Source organism: Gekko japonicus, unplaced genomic scaffold (genome assembly GCF_001447785.1).
Source record: "Gekko japonicus isolate JY-2015 unplaced genomic scaffold, Gekko_japonicus_V1.1 scaffold847, whole genome shotgun sequence".
Lineage (NCBI taxonomy): Eukaryota > Metazoa > Chordata > Lepidosauria > Squamata > Gekkonidae > Gekko > Gekko japonicus.
In genome coordinates this window covers 461,354-475,221 of record NW_015174868.1, presented here as the reverse complement: position 1 = coordinate 475,221, position 13,868 = coordinate 461,354, and the positions used below count along the sequence as shown (strand labels likewise).

Genomic DNA, 13,868 nt, shown 5'->3' with positions numbered 1-13,868 from the left:
TTGATGAAACATAGGCCTAGACGGATGAATGAATGAAGAAGAAGATAATGGATTTATATCCCACCCTTCTCTGCCCGAAGGCGTCTCAGAGCTGCTTACAATCTCCTTTCCCTTCCCCTCCCCACAACGGACACTCTGTGAGGTAGACGGGGCTGAGAGAGCTCTGAGGGAACTGCTCCTGAGAGAACAGTTTTGAAAGAACTTGTAACCTACCCAAGGTCACACCAGCATAGGGTTCCCAAGTACTTACCGCAATCCAGTGGGGGAAACATGCTCCCCGGCCGGACCATTCCTCCTTGTAACACAGCATGTCATCGCCAGGAAGTGACGCTGGGTGACGCTCTGGCAATGGGGCTGAAAACTCGATGGTACCATCGAGTTTCGAGCCCCATTGCCAGAGCGTCACCCAGCATCGCTTCCTGGCGACGGCATGGTGCAACGCATCTGTTGTCCCTGCGGGAATGATCCTGCGAAGACGTCTGTGTCCCCCGCCGAATCACGGTAAGTACTTGGGAAGCCGCAGCTGCATGTGGAGGAGTGGGGAATCTCCCATATTAGAGTCCACGCTCCTAACCACTACACCAAACCCGTGAAGCTACAGGATTTCAGGTGGGGGATAATCTTTCTACAATGTCCAAAGGCTGACTTGGATGGTGAAAAAGGAGACAGCCCACAATGGTTGTACCTGTATATTCATGTCGCACATGATGGCCAACTACTCCACAGAATACTGGCCCACTGGTGACCCCAATGGAGACGACCCTAGAACGCAAACAGAGGAGGAGCATGATGCCAGCAGGGTGAAAGGAAATAAACCTTGGAACGTCCCCCAGCACTGTGCTGAAAGTACAGAGTTGAGAACAAACATATTGAATGACTAATATATCATCCAGTTTGATTATGGACCATTTTGACCTAGTTACTGTGATGGTTATTGACAGTATCCTGGGACTGGTGAAGGCAACCACGTGTGCACTGGACCCTTGCCCATCCTGGCTGCTAAAGTCATGTAAAAACCATATATATGAGCCCTTGGTGACTGTCATAAATCAGTCATTAACCCAGGGCACCAAGGAGAAAAGTTTTTCCTTAGGAAAAAACTAGAAGTTTTTGGGGAAATTGAAATGTATGCCATACTTACTGTCCTATCAGACCTAAACTAATTTTACTGCTTTAACGAAATGCATCATTTATAACTTACTTAGCTTATAAAACTGCAATATTTGATATATCTTTGCACTTTAGGAGTGACTGATGTTAGTTTTCTACAAGCAAAATTGAAAACATACCCAAAACGTGAGAGAAAATTGCAAGCCGATGAACCCTAGGCTACCTTAGGGCAATAACCTACTTGTTACCCAGTCTGTGGGTACAGGTTTCACAGTGGTTTGAAGAAGAGGTGAAAAGATACAGGTCGAAAGGACAACAGAATGCATGCACAATGTGGGAAGCCATGAAAGCCTTGTATGCTTTCCTCATGAAGATTAGGTATCCTTTTAGGTGCAGAAGCACATCTGGAAGAGCTGTATGTGTCTAGGGCATGCCCACAAGCATTTCACACATTTTAAAAGAGAAAATATTTGATAGGATTTAATTTTAAGGTAAAGGTAAAGGTTCCCTTGCTCGACAGCCAGTCGAATCCGACTCTGGGGTTGGGGTGCTCATCTCCGTTTCCAAGCCGAAGAGCCAGCGCTGTCCGAAGAAGTTTCCGTGGTCATGTGGCCGGCATGACTAAACACCAAGGCGCACGGAACGCTGTTACCTTCCCACCGAAGTGGTACCTATTTATCTACTTGCAATTTCTTGCTTTCGAACTGCTAGGTTGGCAGGAGCTGGAACTAGAGACGGGAGCTCAGTCCGTCATGCGGCAACTTGGGTCTCGAACCCCCAAATCTCCAATTTTTTCCATTAGAAAAATTGGGGAAAAAAGGCCTTGGGGGAAAAACCCTGTCCCCCTTAGGATCGCCAGCCTCCCAGTGGTGGCTGGAGATCTCCTGGGGTTATAACTGATCTCCAGGTAACAGAGATCAGTTCATCTCGAGGAAATGGCCACTTTGGAAGGTGGACTCTCTGGCATTGTACCCCATCGAAGTCCCTCCCCTCCCCTCCCCAAGCCCTGCCCTCCTCAGGCTCCACCCATCAAATCTCCAGGTATTTTCTAACCCTGAACTGGTAACCCCAGGGCTCTCTTTTTTTAGCAGGAATTAAATTAGGCAACACACCCCTAATGTAGCCAGTCCTCCAAGAGCTTACAGTAGCCCCTATAAGAAGAGCTCTGTGAGCTCTTGGAGGATTGCCTACATTAGGGGCATGTCTCCTAATATGCAAAGGAGTTCCTGCTACAAAAAGAGCCCTGGACCCTATCCCTGTTGCAAATTTTCCATTTCCTCCCCTGGCCCTTCACATCTGTACACAACCAAATAATTAGGGGAGCAACACCCATTTCGCCATGCCAAAGTCATAAATACATATTCCTTAGACAAATAATGATTAACACGCTTTGATGGTTAAAACATTTTTTAAAAGCTAAGGCAGGCGGATTGATCTTTTCAAACAAACGTCTCAAATCTTTGATAAAGTTGTGAAATCGAAAGGTCGGGAGAAGCATTCTTGAGCAATAGGGCTCTTCCGTGGCTGTTCTATGCATTGTACAGAGGGAAACCCAAATCTGCCATCAAGTTGCCCCAGAGCGCCTGCTCCCTCTTTCTCCCTGCTGGCCTCGTGACCTGCCTGCAAACAAAGTTGCAATTCACTTTGTTTATTTATTTATTTATTAAGATTTTTACCCCGCCCTCCCCACGGAGCGGGCTCAGGGCGGCTTACAAGGGGCAAAGCCCACATAAAACAGATAAAAACAATGAAACATGAATAACAGTTGTACTCAATTTAAAAACAAGATGGTCTCCAGATACGTGCCAGATGGTAAACAGACAGTTCTCCAGGGATGATGTTAACCTATAGCGTATCCTAACCAGGTAAATCCAGTGGTATCAGTCACACAGAAATTGTGGCGGATCTTCCCGGGCCATCCTTAACCCCGATGTTGTCCACCGCATTGGTGGCGGTGGTAGTGGCGGCCCCTATGTGAAAGCCTGGTGGAAGAGCTCTGTCTTACAGGCCCTGCGGAACTGCATAAGGTCCCGCAGGGCCCTGATCTCCTCCGGGAGCTCGTTCCACCAGGTAGGGGCCGCCACTGAAAAGGATCTGGCCCTAGTCATGGCGAGCCTTGCCTCCTGGGGAACCACCAGCCGATGTTGTGCCCCGGACCGAAGTGCTCTTGGGAACTTTGGGGTTCCGTTCCACGGTTTGTGGATCACTGGAGCATACCAGGTCATCGCTATGGTTGGATGGCCACCATTCTACCTGGACCCCAGGAATTCACCAGCCAGTGATCTCAACAATGTGTGACTGCCAAATATCTAGCAGGGGTCACAAAAGCATACTGGTGTCGGGTGAACATAGCTGAGGTCGTGATCATTCAAAGCAGGTTACTGTCTTACTGGATTGACTTACTTTATTTTCATGAGAGAGACGGCGCAGAACTTGTGGATTTTATAGGCGCACTCAAGGGCCTGCGAGCTTTCATTCGGCTGTTTATCTCCAGGGAGACCGAAAACGCAAAGGAAAGTGCAGCCCTAGGGGAGAGGTAGAGGTAGAGGAGAGAAAGAAACAATAAGAAAGAGCTGACTCAAAGAGCAGCTATGTACTGTCTGCGAAAGCTGTGTTCAGGAGCCAGATTTATATGGACAGCTATACTGGACAAAGGGGATCATGCGGATGCAGCCCAAGGAAACATTAAAGCTGGCTGGCCATTAATATTGCCACTGATTTTCCTTTTTTCAGTAATCCAAATCCATTGCAAGAGTCCAGTAGCCCTTGAAGGACTAACAAAATATGTGGCAGCCTGGCAGGGTTTGAGCTTTCATGAATCACTGCTCACTTCTTCAGTGACTCACGAAAGCAACTCCCGTGCCACATATTTTGTTAGTCTTTAAGGTGCTATTGGACTCTTGCTCTTTTCTACTGCTACAGACAGACGAACACGGCTACCCATCTTGATCCAAATCCGTAGGTTTAAACGCTGTACCCAAAGATGGGATCCAGTGTGAACAATGCACTAACAACCGGTAGCTCACAAATATGGCATCATTCTGTTATTTTCCTCTCCAACAGGTCTCTTGTGCCAAACTGCAAATTGCTTTTAACTCCAGTCCTAGAAATCATTGGAGGGTCCAGAGGGGACAGATGCTGCAGAGGGCAAATGATAAGGACATCTATTGATTGATTTATTAAATTTATAACCCGCTCCCTCTGGAGTAACTTGCTGATTGGAGACTAAGAGCTGAGAATGGGAGGTTGTTGGGGGCCCCCCCCCGCAGAGCAGTCATATTCTCTCAGCCTGACCCTACCTCACAGGGTTGTTGTGAAGAGGAAATGGAGGAGAGGACAATGATGTAATCCACTTCTGGTCCCCATTGAGGATGGGGTATAAAGGAAGCAAGTAAGTAAAAAATAAATAAATTAGAATGGGGTGTCCCAAAAGCTGTGCCAGAGAGAGCACCATCCCAGGAAAACATAAAATATAAAAACACAAATACATTGTAGGGTTTAAATACCCTACAATGGTAAAAGCAGTATCTCTTTCTTTAAGAAAAGAAGGCCATTGGGTCGGGTTGCCACCTCTGAGCTGGAAAATTCCTGGATATTTGTGGGAGGAACCTAGGGATGGAGGGGTTTCAGGAGGGGAGGGAGCTCAGTGGGATAGAATGCCATAGGTGTCATTTCGTAGAAAAAGAGCTCATTAGCATAACTCATTAGCATAACCTATTTGCATATGCCACACCCCCTGACATCACTGGAAGTGTGTAGGGTTGCCAAGTGTATCTTCGCCGGAAGCGGGGGGCTCCCGGCTGGCGTCTTGTGTGTGCACGCACGCCGCACACACGTCACCCGGAAGTGACTGGAGGACGCCAGGCACGCTGGGGGCGGGGGCACGGCGTTTTCCCTTGTATGGCCGTGGCCCCGCCCCCAGCATGCCCGGCGTGCCCACGTCACTTGCTAGTGACGCGCACGCCGGGGGCGGGGTTCCCCCGGTGATTGCTAGCTATGGGGGGGGGAACAGATCTGCCCTCGCAGAGGAGGGAGAGCTTGTACTTGAAGGCGGGTCGGGGGGGGGGCTCTGGAACTTACCTGGCTGCTTCTTGTTCCTCGTGGCCCAACTGAGGGCTGCTGGGAGCAGGGGGCGGGGCTTGTTGCATATGCCTACCCCCTGGGCTCCTTACTGCCGGAGCTCCGCTCCTGTGAGCTCCTGCAGGAAATGACCCCTGGAGTCCACCGTCCAGAGCAGCCATTGTCTCCAGGGGAATCGATCAGGAGATTAGTTGTAATTCCAAGACATCTCCAGATCCCACCTGGAGGTTGGCAACCCTGTCACTGAGATACTGCAAAACTGTATTTTAAGATGTTGGTGACCATTTTGGAGGTTGATCGGGAACTTCCAGCCAACATTGCAGAGGAAGGATCAAGGTTGCCAGGTCCCTACAGAGGATTCTAAACTTTCCTCCCTCCTAATTTTCCTGTCTGCCTCAAACCCGAAGTCTCCAGTCCAGACTGCTCTCCCCTTCTCCTGTCCCACCCCCTTTTATTATAAGAAAACTCCACTGCCCCTCATGTCATCTTCACGGTCAACGTTATCTTCTAAATTATGCTGCCCAAGAGTACACCCCCTTAAAGGAATCAATCCTGCCCTTTGGCGGAGTGATGCGGGAGATGTCACACCAGTTCAGAATGTCTTACTTAGCTGCTGCAAGAAATTAGGAAGGGGGTGGGGTGTGACAACCAGTGACAAATCCCTTCAGGACCATCACCAAAACGTCTGCTGTCCCCAGGAGTCGAATCAACCCCTGAATTCAGGAAAAAAACAACACTTACTTTGTCAAACATGAAGATCTTGTTGATCTTGCCTCTGAAAGGGTGTACCGTTCCTGTGATAAAGTTATTGGCATCCTGAATGGCCTTTGTCAAGTGATATATGTTGGCACTGCCATGGAACTGCAAGTTTACAAAGACGATGGCCACGGGGCGCAGCTCCGATAAGTACTCCAGCGGCTGATCATCGTCGATCTGGAAAAAAACCCAAGGGCAATCTCTCTCCACCTCCTGTGATCCTAGGGAGGAAGAGGCTTCTCTATTCCATCACACCACTATCTTTAACGCTTCACGAACACTCTTTTAAAAAGAGTGGTTCAGACTCTTACGGGAGTACCTTCTTCAAGACGTTCCTTGTCACAAATTTCCTCAGATTTTTCTCAAGTTCCTCTTTTGGAGCCAGTACTGAGGCTTTTCTCAGGATATCTAGGGATGGGAAGAGGAGGTTTCGAATGAGAAAAGGGGCCGCAGATAACAGCACAGGACTGAAGCAGGAAAGAGATTCTCTTCTGATATTATTATACAACTTCTTGCCTGTGACCTGTAAGGTGAAAGTCTTTCTGCTCAGCACTGACAGGTAACGGAACTGCGACGTTTGCATTAAAAAAACCTGGCACAATATTCATTGTGAGATACATTCAGATTTCATGAAAAATTAAAGTATAAAGAATATACTCATTCACTGCTCCTAGGGTGGCCCTGGGCCCTGGTTGAGGCTAAACGGGTGTCTTTGGGGCTCGGGACCACCAGAAGGTGCTGTTAAGAGGAACACAGGGCTCTCTGGGGAACATATGGGGAGAGTCGGTCCTGTAGAGTTCTTGGCTCACCCAGTCAGTGGCAAGTCTACTGGCACACAGTGACTGGTGGTTGGGGAGGGGCTATAGCTTACCAGCAGAGGCATCTGCTCGGGATGCAGAAGACTGCAGGTTCAATCCCCAGCATCTCCAGTAGCAAGGATCAGGTCGGAGGTGATGTGAAAGACTTCAGCCAGAGACCCTGGAGAGCCACTGCCGGGCTGAGTGGACAGTACTGACTTTGATGGACCCAGGGTCTGATTCAGTATCAGGCAGCTTCCTGTGTTCAAGTCTGAATGCGGTTGAATGTTCAGAGCTGGGGGTGATGCTGGTTCCAGCTTAGCACCTGACGTTTTGTACTGGGCTATACAGGACAGCCACAATGTTATTGGAGAAGAGGAATTTGGTGGTGGTGGGAAGACGTCCCACACACAACATATTCTTGTTTATTATACATCCTTTCTCCTCTTTCCGCCCCCCTCTGCCTTCCCACAGTGCTTCAACCTCCAGCCCATTTCTTAGTTCTTTTCTATTTTCCACTTATCTTTTAATCATAGTCTATCCGTAACACTTTCTTCTACTATTATTTTCTCTTAATTAACTTTCACCTAATTACATTAGCTTTTCAGTAATTGTCAAAGCAAATTAAATTGTCCTTTACACGTCCGGCCTTCTCTTGAAGGGGCTGGGTGCAGTGTTCCTGCTAAGCTGAGTTAGTGTGAGCTCGCTCACAGTTTTTTAGCCTCTGGCTCACACATTTTTGTCTTAGCTCAGGAAGGAGGGCTCCAGAGCAACTAATTTATGCAGCAGCCAAATTGCTCACTCACAACTTTGATGCCAGTAGCTCACAAAGTAGAATTTTTGCTCACAAGACTCCACAGCTTAGAGGAAACATTGGTTGGGTGTTCCTTCTAAACTGAGTTAGTGTGAGCAAGCTCACAGTTTTTTAGCCTCCAGCTCAGTTTTTAATCTTCGCTCAGGAAGGTTGGCTCCAGAGCAAACTAATGTACGCAGTAGCCAAATTGCTCGCTCCCAACTTTAATGCCAGTAGCTCACAAAGTAGAATTTTTGCTCACAAGACTCCACAGCTTACAGAGAACATTGGTTGGGCTGTATGGTACCAAATGACCATCACTCTTTACCTCTTCCCCCAGTATCTGGCTTGTTCAACTTAACCTGAACTGTGCCTTCACGTATTATGGAGGCCAAAGGTTGATGCAGCATCCCAACCTTGTGTCAGACATAACACTATCTTAGACAAGTTGTGAGTTCTCAATCCCTGCACATGCAGTGCTTGATTAGTATCAGGACTGTGATGTAGGCAGAGAAGCGACTTCAACCTTCCCCCAGGCCAATTTCCCAGCCGTAAACAGAACCAGGGCATGAGAGGACGGGAACACCATTGGATTTATTAGGGAAACCCACACGTATCCCTGGAAGCATGTGAGTTTCCCCAGATAGTGCCTCTCTGGGACAGTCCCCCATATATAATGGGTGAAGAGACCAAACCTCCATCCTTCATCCTATTGCCCATCTGCTCAATGTACAAATTTAAATTACTTTGTTTATTGATGAACAAAGTTTGAGTCCAGTGGCACCCGGACCAGCTTGGTGTAGTGGTTAAAAGTGGCGGACTCTAATCTGGGAGAACCGGGTTTGATTCCCCATTCCTCCAAGTGCAGCCAGCTGGGTGACCTTGGGTCAGTTACAAGTTCTCTCAGAGCTCTCTCAGGCTCCAATGTTCCCCCTAAGCTGAGTTAGTGTGAGCTAGCTCACAGTTTTTTAGCCTCCGGCTCACACATTTTTGTCTTAGCTCAGAAAGGATGGCTCCAAAGTAAACATTTATCTAGTAGCCAAGTCATTCGCTCACAACTTTAATGCCAGTTGCTCACAAAGTTGAATTTTTGCTCACAAGATTCCACAGCTTAGAGGGAACATTGCTCTCAGCCCCACCTACCTCACAGGGTGTCTGTCGTGGGGAGAGGAAGGGAAAGGAGATTGTAAGTCGCTCTGAGACTCCCAAGTGAAGGGTGGAGTATAAATCCAATCTCTTCTTCTTCTCTTCTTTAAAACTAACAAAGTTTTATTTCTGGCATAAGCTTTTGTGAGCATGCACGCTTCAAACTTTGTTCTGCTGCATGGTCTTCAAGGGGCCACTGGACTCAAAACTTTGTTCTGCTGCTTCAGACCAACACGGCTACCCACCTTCATCTACCTTAGCTGACTGCTGTTTTGTCATGTCATGTGGGTGCCTTGCAAGTATATTGCGAAATCTCCTCATTCCCTACTCTGCCGTGGAGTCCCTGGGTTCTACGGGGAAGTCTACTGTGACAGGACAGGGCTACTGGCTCTATGAACCGTCCTTACTTCAGAGTTGCGTTCAGAGTAGCCCAACTAAATAGGAAAATGGTGTGGACAGAGAGTAAGGGGCCTTCAGAAGGACACAGACAGTTCTGCTCGTCAGAATGTTTGACGTGGCCGTAAGACTTACCAGGACTGTCAGAGATGTGATTGGCCGCCAGGTACTCTGTGCACCTTAGATAGAATGCCTCTTCATTGAACGTAGGGACATCCCTGATGCACCTAAGCTGCAGGCGAAAAGAATTAGCGTTACCCATTATTAAAGGTGACAATTTAAATATTCAGTAAGAATAAAAAAATAGATTTACACAAACAATTAAGACATTGTTCAGGTTTTCACGATGATTTTAGCGTAGAAGATACTTCAGCTGTTAAAGATGTAATATCGTCTATTGTTAATAGATGATCGCTAGCTTTAGGAAAGTTCTTGTTTGTTCTTTTAAAGAGAGAAATCTGTTCCAAAATTCTGTAATGTTGATGTTTTATTGTCTGCTTCTGTATTTGGAATATGTCATACATTTGAAAATACCTCTGATTTTTACTTGTTGTATGTAACAACTCGTAATATTTGATAAACTTGATTAATCTATATTTCCCCCTACCCTTTCTTCCCTTTTGCACCCCACTTTTTTGAGAAAATTAATTTTAAAAAAGAAGAATCAGTGTTATTCATCAGTGTTCACTCCAATCCCTCTGATCTATACCGATCACTTCCCAGCACAAACAATGACACACCAAGCACATAATGCAAAGTGTTTCCCCACACCCTGGCTCCTTCAAGAATTGGTCGGATGTCTCACCATCACAGTAACCTCCTTTGGTGGGAAAACAGTCTCTGTGGGTCTTATTATTCTGACCTGTAGCTAAAGAACAGGGCTGAATCATAGACAGCCATACCTTGATTGCCAGAGAGAGGTAGTGATACCAGTGAGCACCAGAAAATACAGCAGTTGGGGCATGTACCAAAAATTGTCACCATCGTTTTTCTTCCTCTTCTCTGCAATAGCGCTATTGCGGATTGGCTTTAGGGAAACACTAAAAGAGTCAATGAAATGTGCTTGGGTCCATGAATTTTGCTTAGGTTTGAAAGGAGTCATCCATAACTCTACATGTTTATAGCATCGTTCTTTATAAAAATTGAGTGTGAAGGCTTGCACATTGTCTCACTGCATCATGGGAACTGTAGTCCCTTAGTTCTAGTCCATGCATTCTATGAAGTATGCATGGTCAGGCCCAGAAATATCCACTGTTTGTTCATGTAGCACTCCAGCTGTTGGAAGAGGGAGGCCGCCGACCTCTCAGTGACTCACTTGTCGTGGCGAGGGGGCTTGCGCAGTTCAATGAAGCTGTGGGCTATGCCGTGAAGGGCCACCCAAGACGGACAGGCCACAGCAGAGAACTCAGACCAAGCGTGATCCACCTGGAGAAGGAAATGGCAACCCACTCCAGTATTTTTGCCAAGAAAACCCCATGGACAGTATCAAAAGGCTAAAAGATATGACGCCGGAAGATGAGCCCCTCAGGTCGGAAGGTGTCCAATATGCTACTGAGGAAGAGCAGAGGACAAGTACAAGTAACCCCAGAAAGAGTGAAGCGGCTGGGCCAAAGCCGAAAGGACGCTCAGTTGTGGATGTGTCTGATGGTGAAAGGAAAGTCCGATGCTGCAAAGAACAATACTGCATAGGAACCTGGAATGTAAGATCTATGAATCAAGGTAAGCTTGACGTGGTCAAAAATGAGATGGCAAGACTGAACATCGATATCCTAGGAATCAGTGAACTAAAGTGGACAGGAATGGGCGAATTTAACTCAGAAGACCATTATATCTACTACTGTGGCCAGGAATCTCGTAGAAAAAATGGTGTGGCCTTTATAGTCAACAAGAGAGTGCAAAAGGCAGTACTGGGATACAATCTCAAAAATGACAGAATGATTTCTGTCCGATTCCAAGGCAAACCATTCAACATCACAGTAATTCAAGTGTATGCCCCAACCACTGATGCAGAAGAGGCTGAAGTGGACCGGTTCTATGAAGACCTACAACACCTCCTAGAACTAACACCAAAAAATGATGTCCTCATCATCATAGGGGACTGGAATGCTAAAGTAGGAAGTCAAAAGGTAACTGGAATAACAGACAAGTTTGGCCTTGGAAAGCAAAATGAAGCAGGGCAAAGGTTAACAGAGTTTTGTCAAGAGAACACACTGGTCATAGCGAACACCCTTTTCCAACAACCTAAGAGGCGACTCTACACATGGACATCACCAGATGGGCAACACCGAAATCAGATTGACTATATAATTTGCAGTCAAAGATGGAGAAGCTCTATCCAGTCAGTAAAAACAAGACCTGGAGCTGACTGTGGTTCAGATCATGAGCTACTCATTGCAAAATTCAGACTTAAACTGAAGAAAATTGGGAAAACCACGAGGCCATTCAGGTTTGACCTAGATCGCATCCCTGATGAATATACAGTAGAGGTGAAGAATAGATTCAAGGGTCTGGATTTGATAGATAGAGTGCCTGAAGAACTATGGACAGAGGTTCGTGACATCGTACAGGAGGCAGCAATCACCACCATCCCAAAGAAAAAGAAATGTAAGAAAGCAAAGTGGCTTTCTGATGAGGCTTTACAAATAGCAGAGGAAAGAAGGAAAGCGAAAGGCAAAGGCGAAAAGGAAAGATTTACCCAACTGAACGCAGATTTCCAGAGAACAGCAAGGAGAGATAAGGAGGCCTTCCTGAATGAACAGTGCAAAGTAATAGAAGAAAACAATAGAATGGGAAGGACTAGAGATCTCTTCAAGAAAATTGGAGAAATCAAGGGAGCGTTCCATGCAAAGCTGGCCATGATAAAGGACAAAAACGGTAGGGACCTAACAGAAGCAGAAGAGATTAGGAAAAGATGGCAAGAATACACAGAAGAACTATACAAGAAAGACCTCGATGTCCTTGACAACCACGACGGTATAATCACTGACCTCGAGCCAGACATCCTGGAATGTGAAGTTAAATGGGCCTTAGAAAGCATTACTAACAACAAAGCTAGTGGAGGTGATGGTATTCCAGTTGAGCTATTCAAAGTCTTAGAAGATGATGCTGTTAAAGTTCTGCACTCCATTTGCCAGCAAATTTGGAAAACGCAACAGTGGCCACAGGATTGGAAAAGGTCAGTATACATTCCAATCCCAAAGAAGGGCAATGCCAAGGAATGTTCAAACTATCGCACAATTGCACTCATATCACACGCTAGCAAGGTCATGCTCAAGATCCTACAAGCTAGGCTTCAACAGTACGTGGATAGAGAACTACCAGAAGTACAAGCTGGGTTTCGAAGAGGTAGAGGAACTAGAGATCAAATTGCCAACATTCGCTGGATTATGGAGAAAGCAAGAGAGTACCAGAAAAATATCTACTTCTGCTTCATTGACTATGCTAAAGCTTTTGACTGTGTGGATCACAACAAACTATGGCAGGGCCTTAAAGAGATGGGAGTACCAGACCACCTCACATGTCTCTTGAGAAACCTGTATAAGGGCCAAGAAGCGACAGTTAGAACCGGATATGGAACAACTGATTGGTTCAGCATAGGAAAAGGAGTACGACAAGGATGTATATTGTCGCCTTGCTTATTTAATATATATGCAGAGTACATCATGCGAAATGCTGGCCTGGATGAATCACAAGCGGGAATTAAGATTGCTGGGGAAAAGATCAACAACCTCAGATATGCAGACGATACCACTCTGATGGCAGAAAGTGAAGAGGACCTCAAGAGCCTCTTGCTCAGGGTAAAAGAGGAGAGCGCAAAAGTGGGCTTGAAGCTCAACATCAAAAAAACTAAGATCATGGCATCCGGCCCCATCACTCCTTGGCAAATAGAAGGGGAAGCTGTGGAAGTAGTGACAGACTTCACGTTCCTGGGATCCCAGATCACTGCAGACTGTGACAGTAGTCATGAAATTAAAAGACGCCTGCTCCTTGGGAGGAAAGCGATGGCGAACCTAAACAGCATGATAAAAAGTAGAGACATCACCCTGCCAACAAAAGTCCGCATGGTCAAAGCAATGGTATTCCCAGTAGTCATGTATGGCTGCGAGAGTTGGATTATAAGGAAGGCCGAGTGCCGAAGAATAGATTCTTTTGAACTATGGTGCTGGAGAAGACTCTTGAGAGTCCCTTGGACTGCAAGAAGATCAAATCAGTCAATCCTAAAAGAAATCAACCCTGACTGTTCCCTGGAAGGCCAGATAATGAAACTGAAGCTCAAATACTTTGGCCACCAAATGAGAAGGGAGCACTCACTGGAGAAGACCCTGATGCTTGGAAAGATTGAAGGTCAAAGAAGACGGGGACGGCAAAGGATGAGATGGTTAGACAGTGTCATCGATGCAACGAACATGAAGTTGAGCCAACTTCAGAGGACGGCAGAAGACCGGAAGGCCTGGAGAGAGCTCGTCCATGGGGTCGCGAAGAGTCGGACTCGACTGTGCGACTGAACAACAACAAACAAAGTGCAATTATTTTCTTGCAGAAAGTAACTATCTAACTAAAGAGATCCAAACTTGTAAACAGTAAAGTATGAAGATCAAGGTCACAATGTTCTGAGTTTACAGCAAGTAATCTAAATACTCGTGATTACTCGCAATTAAGTTAGAAGGTAGCAGTGCAAGTAGTCACGTTATACAAAAGTTATAAGATACCCGAGACTGTCTGCTCCCAGCCCAAAGTATGAAGACCAAGATATAATGGTAAATATGAAGATATGATGGTAAGTATGACCT

At 46.4% G+C, this 13,868-nt stretch overlaps 1 protein-coding gene across 1 annotated transcript in view; it reads right to left on the bottom strand.

Moving 5' to 3' along the window:
• The window catches only part of LOC107121777 (adenylate cyclase type 10-like), a 107,823-nt gene that overhangs the window by 75,025 nt on the left and 18,930 nt on the right, over positions 1-13,868 (bottom strand). Inside the window, exons 7-11 of the mRNA XM_015424767.1 lie at positions 9,214-9,310; positions 6,266-6,354; positions 5,932-6,123; positions 3,514-3,635; positions 686-762 (exon numbers count right to left, since the gene is read on the bottom strand). Coding sequence (XP_015280253.1) covers positions 686-762; positions 3,514-3,635; positions 5,932-6,123; positions 6,266-6,354; positions 9,214-9,310 — 577 coding nt within the window. The remainder of the gene's footprint in view (positions 1-685; positions 763-3,513; positions 3,636-5,931; positions 6,124-6,265; positions 6,355-9,213; positions 9,311-13,868) is intronic.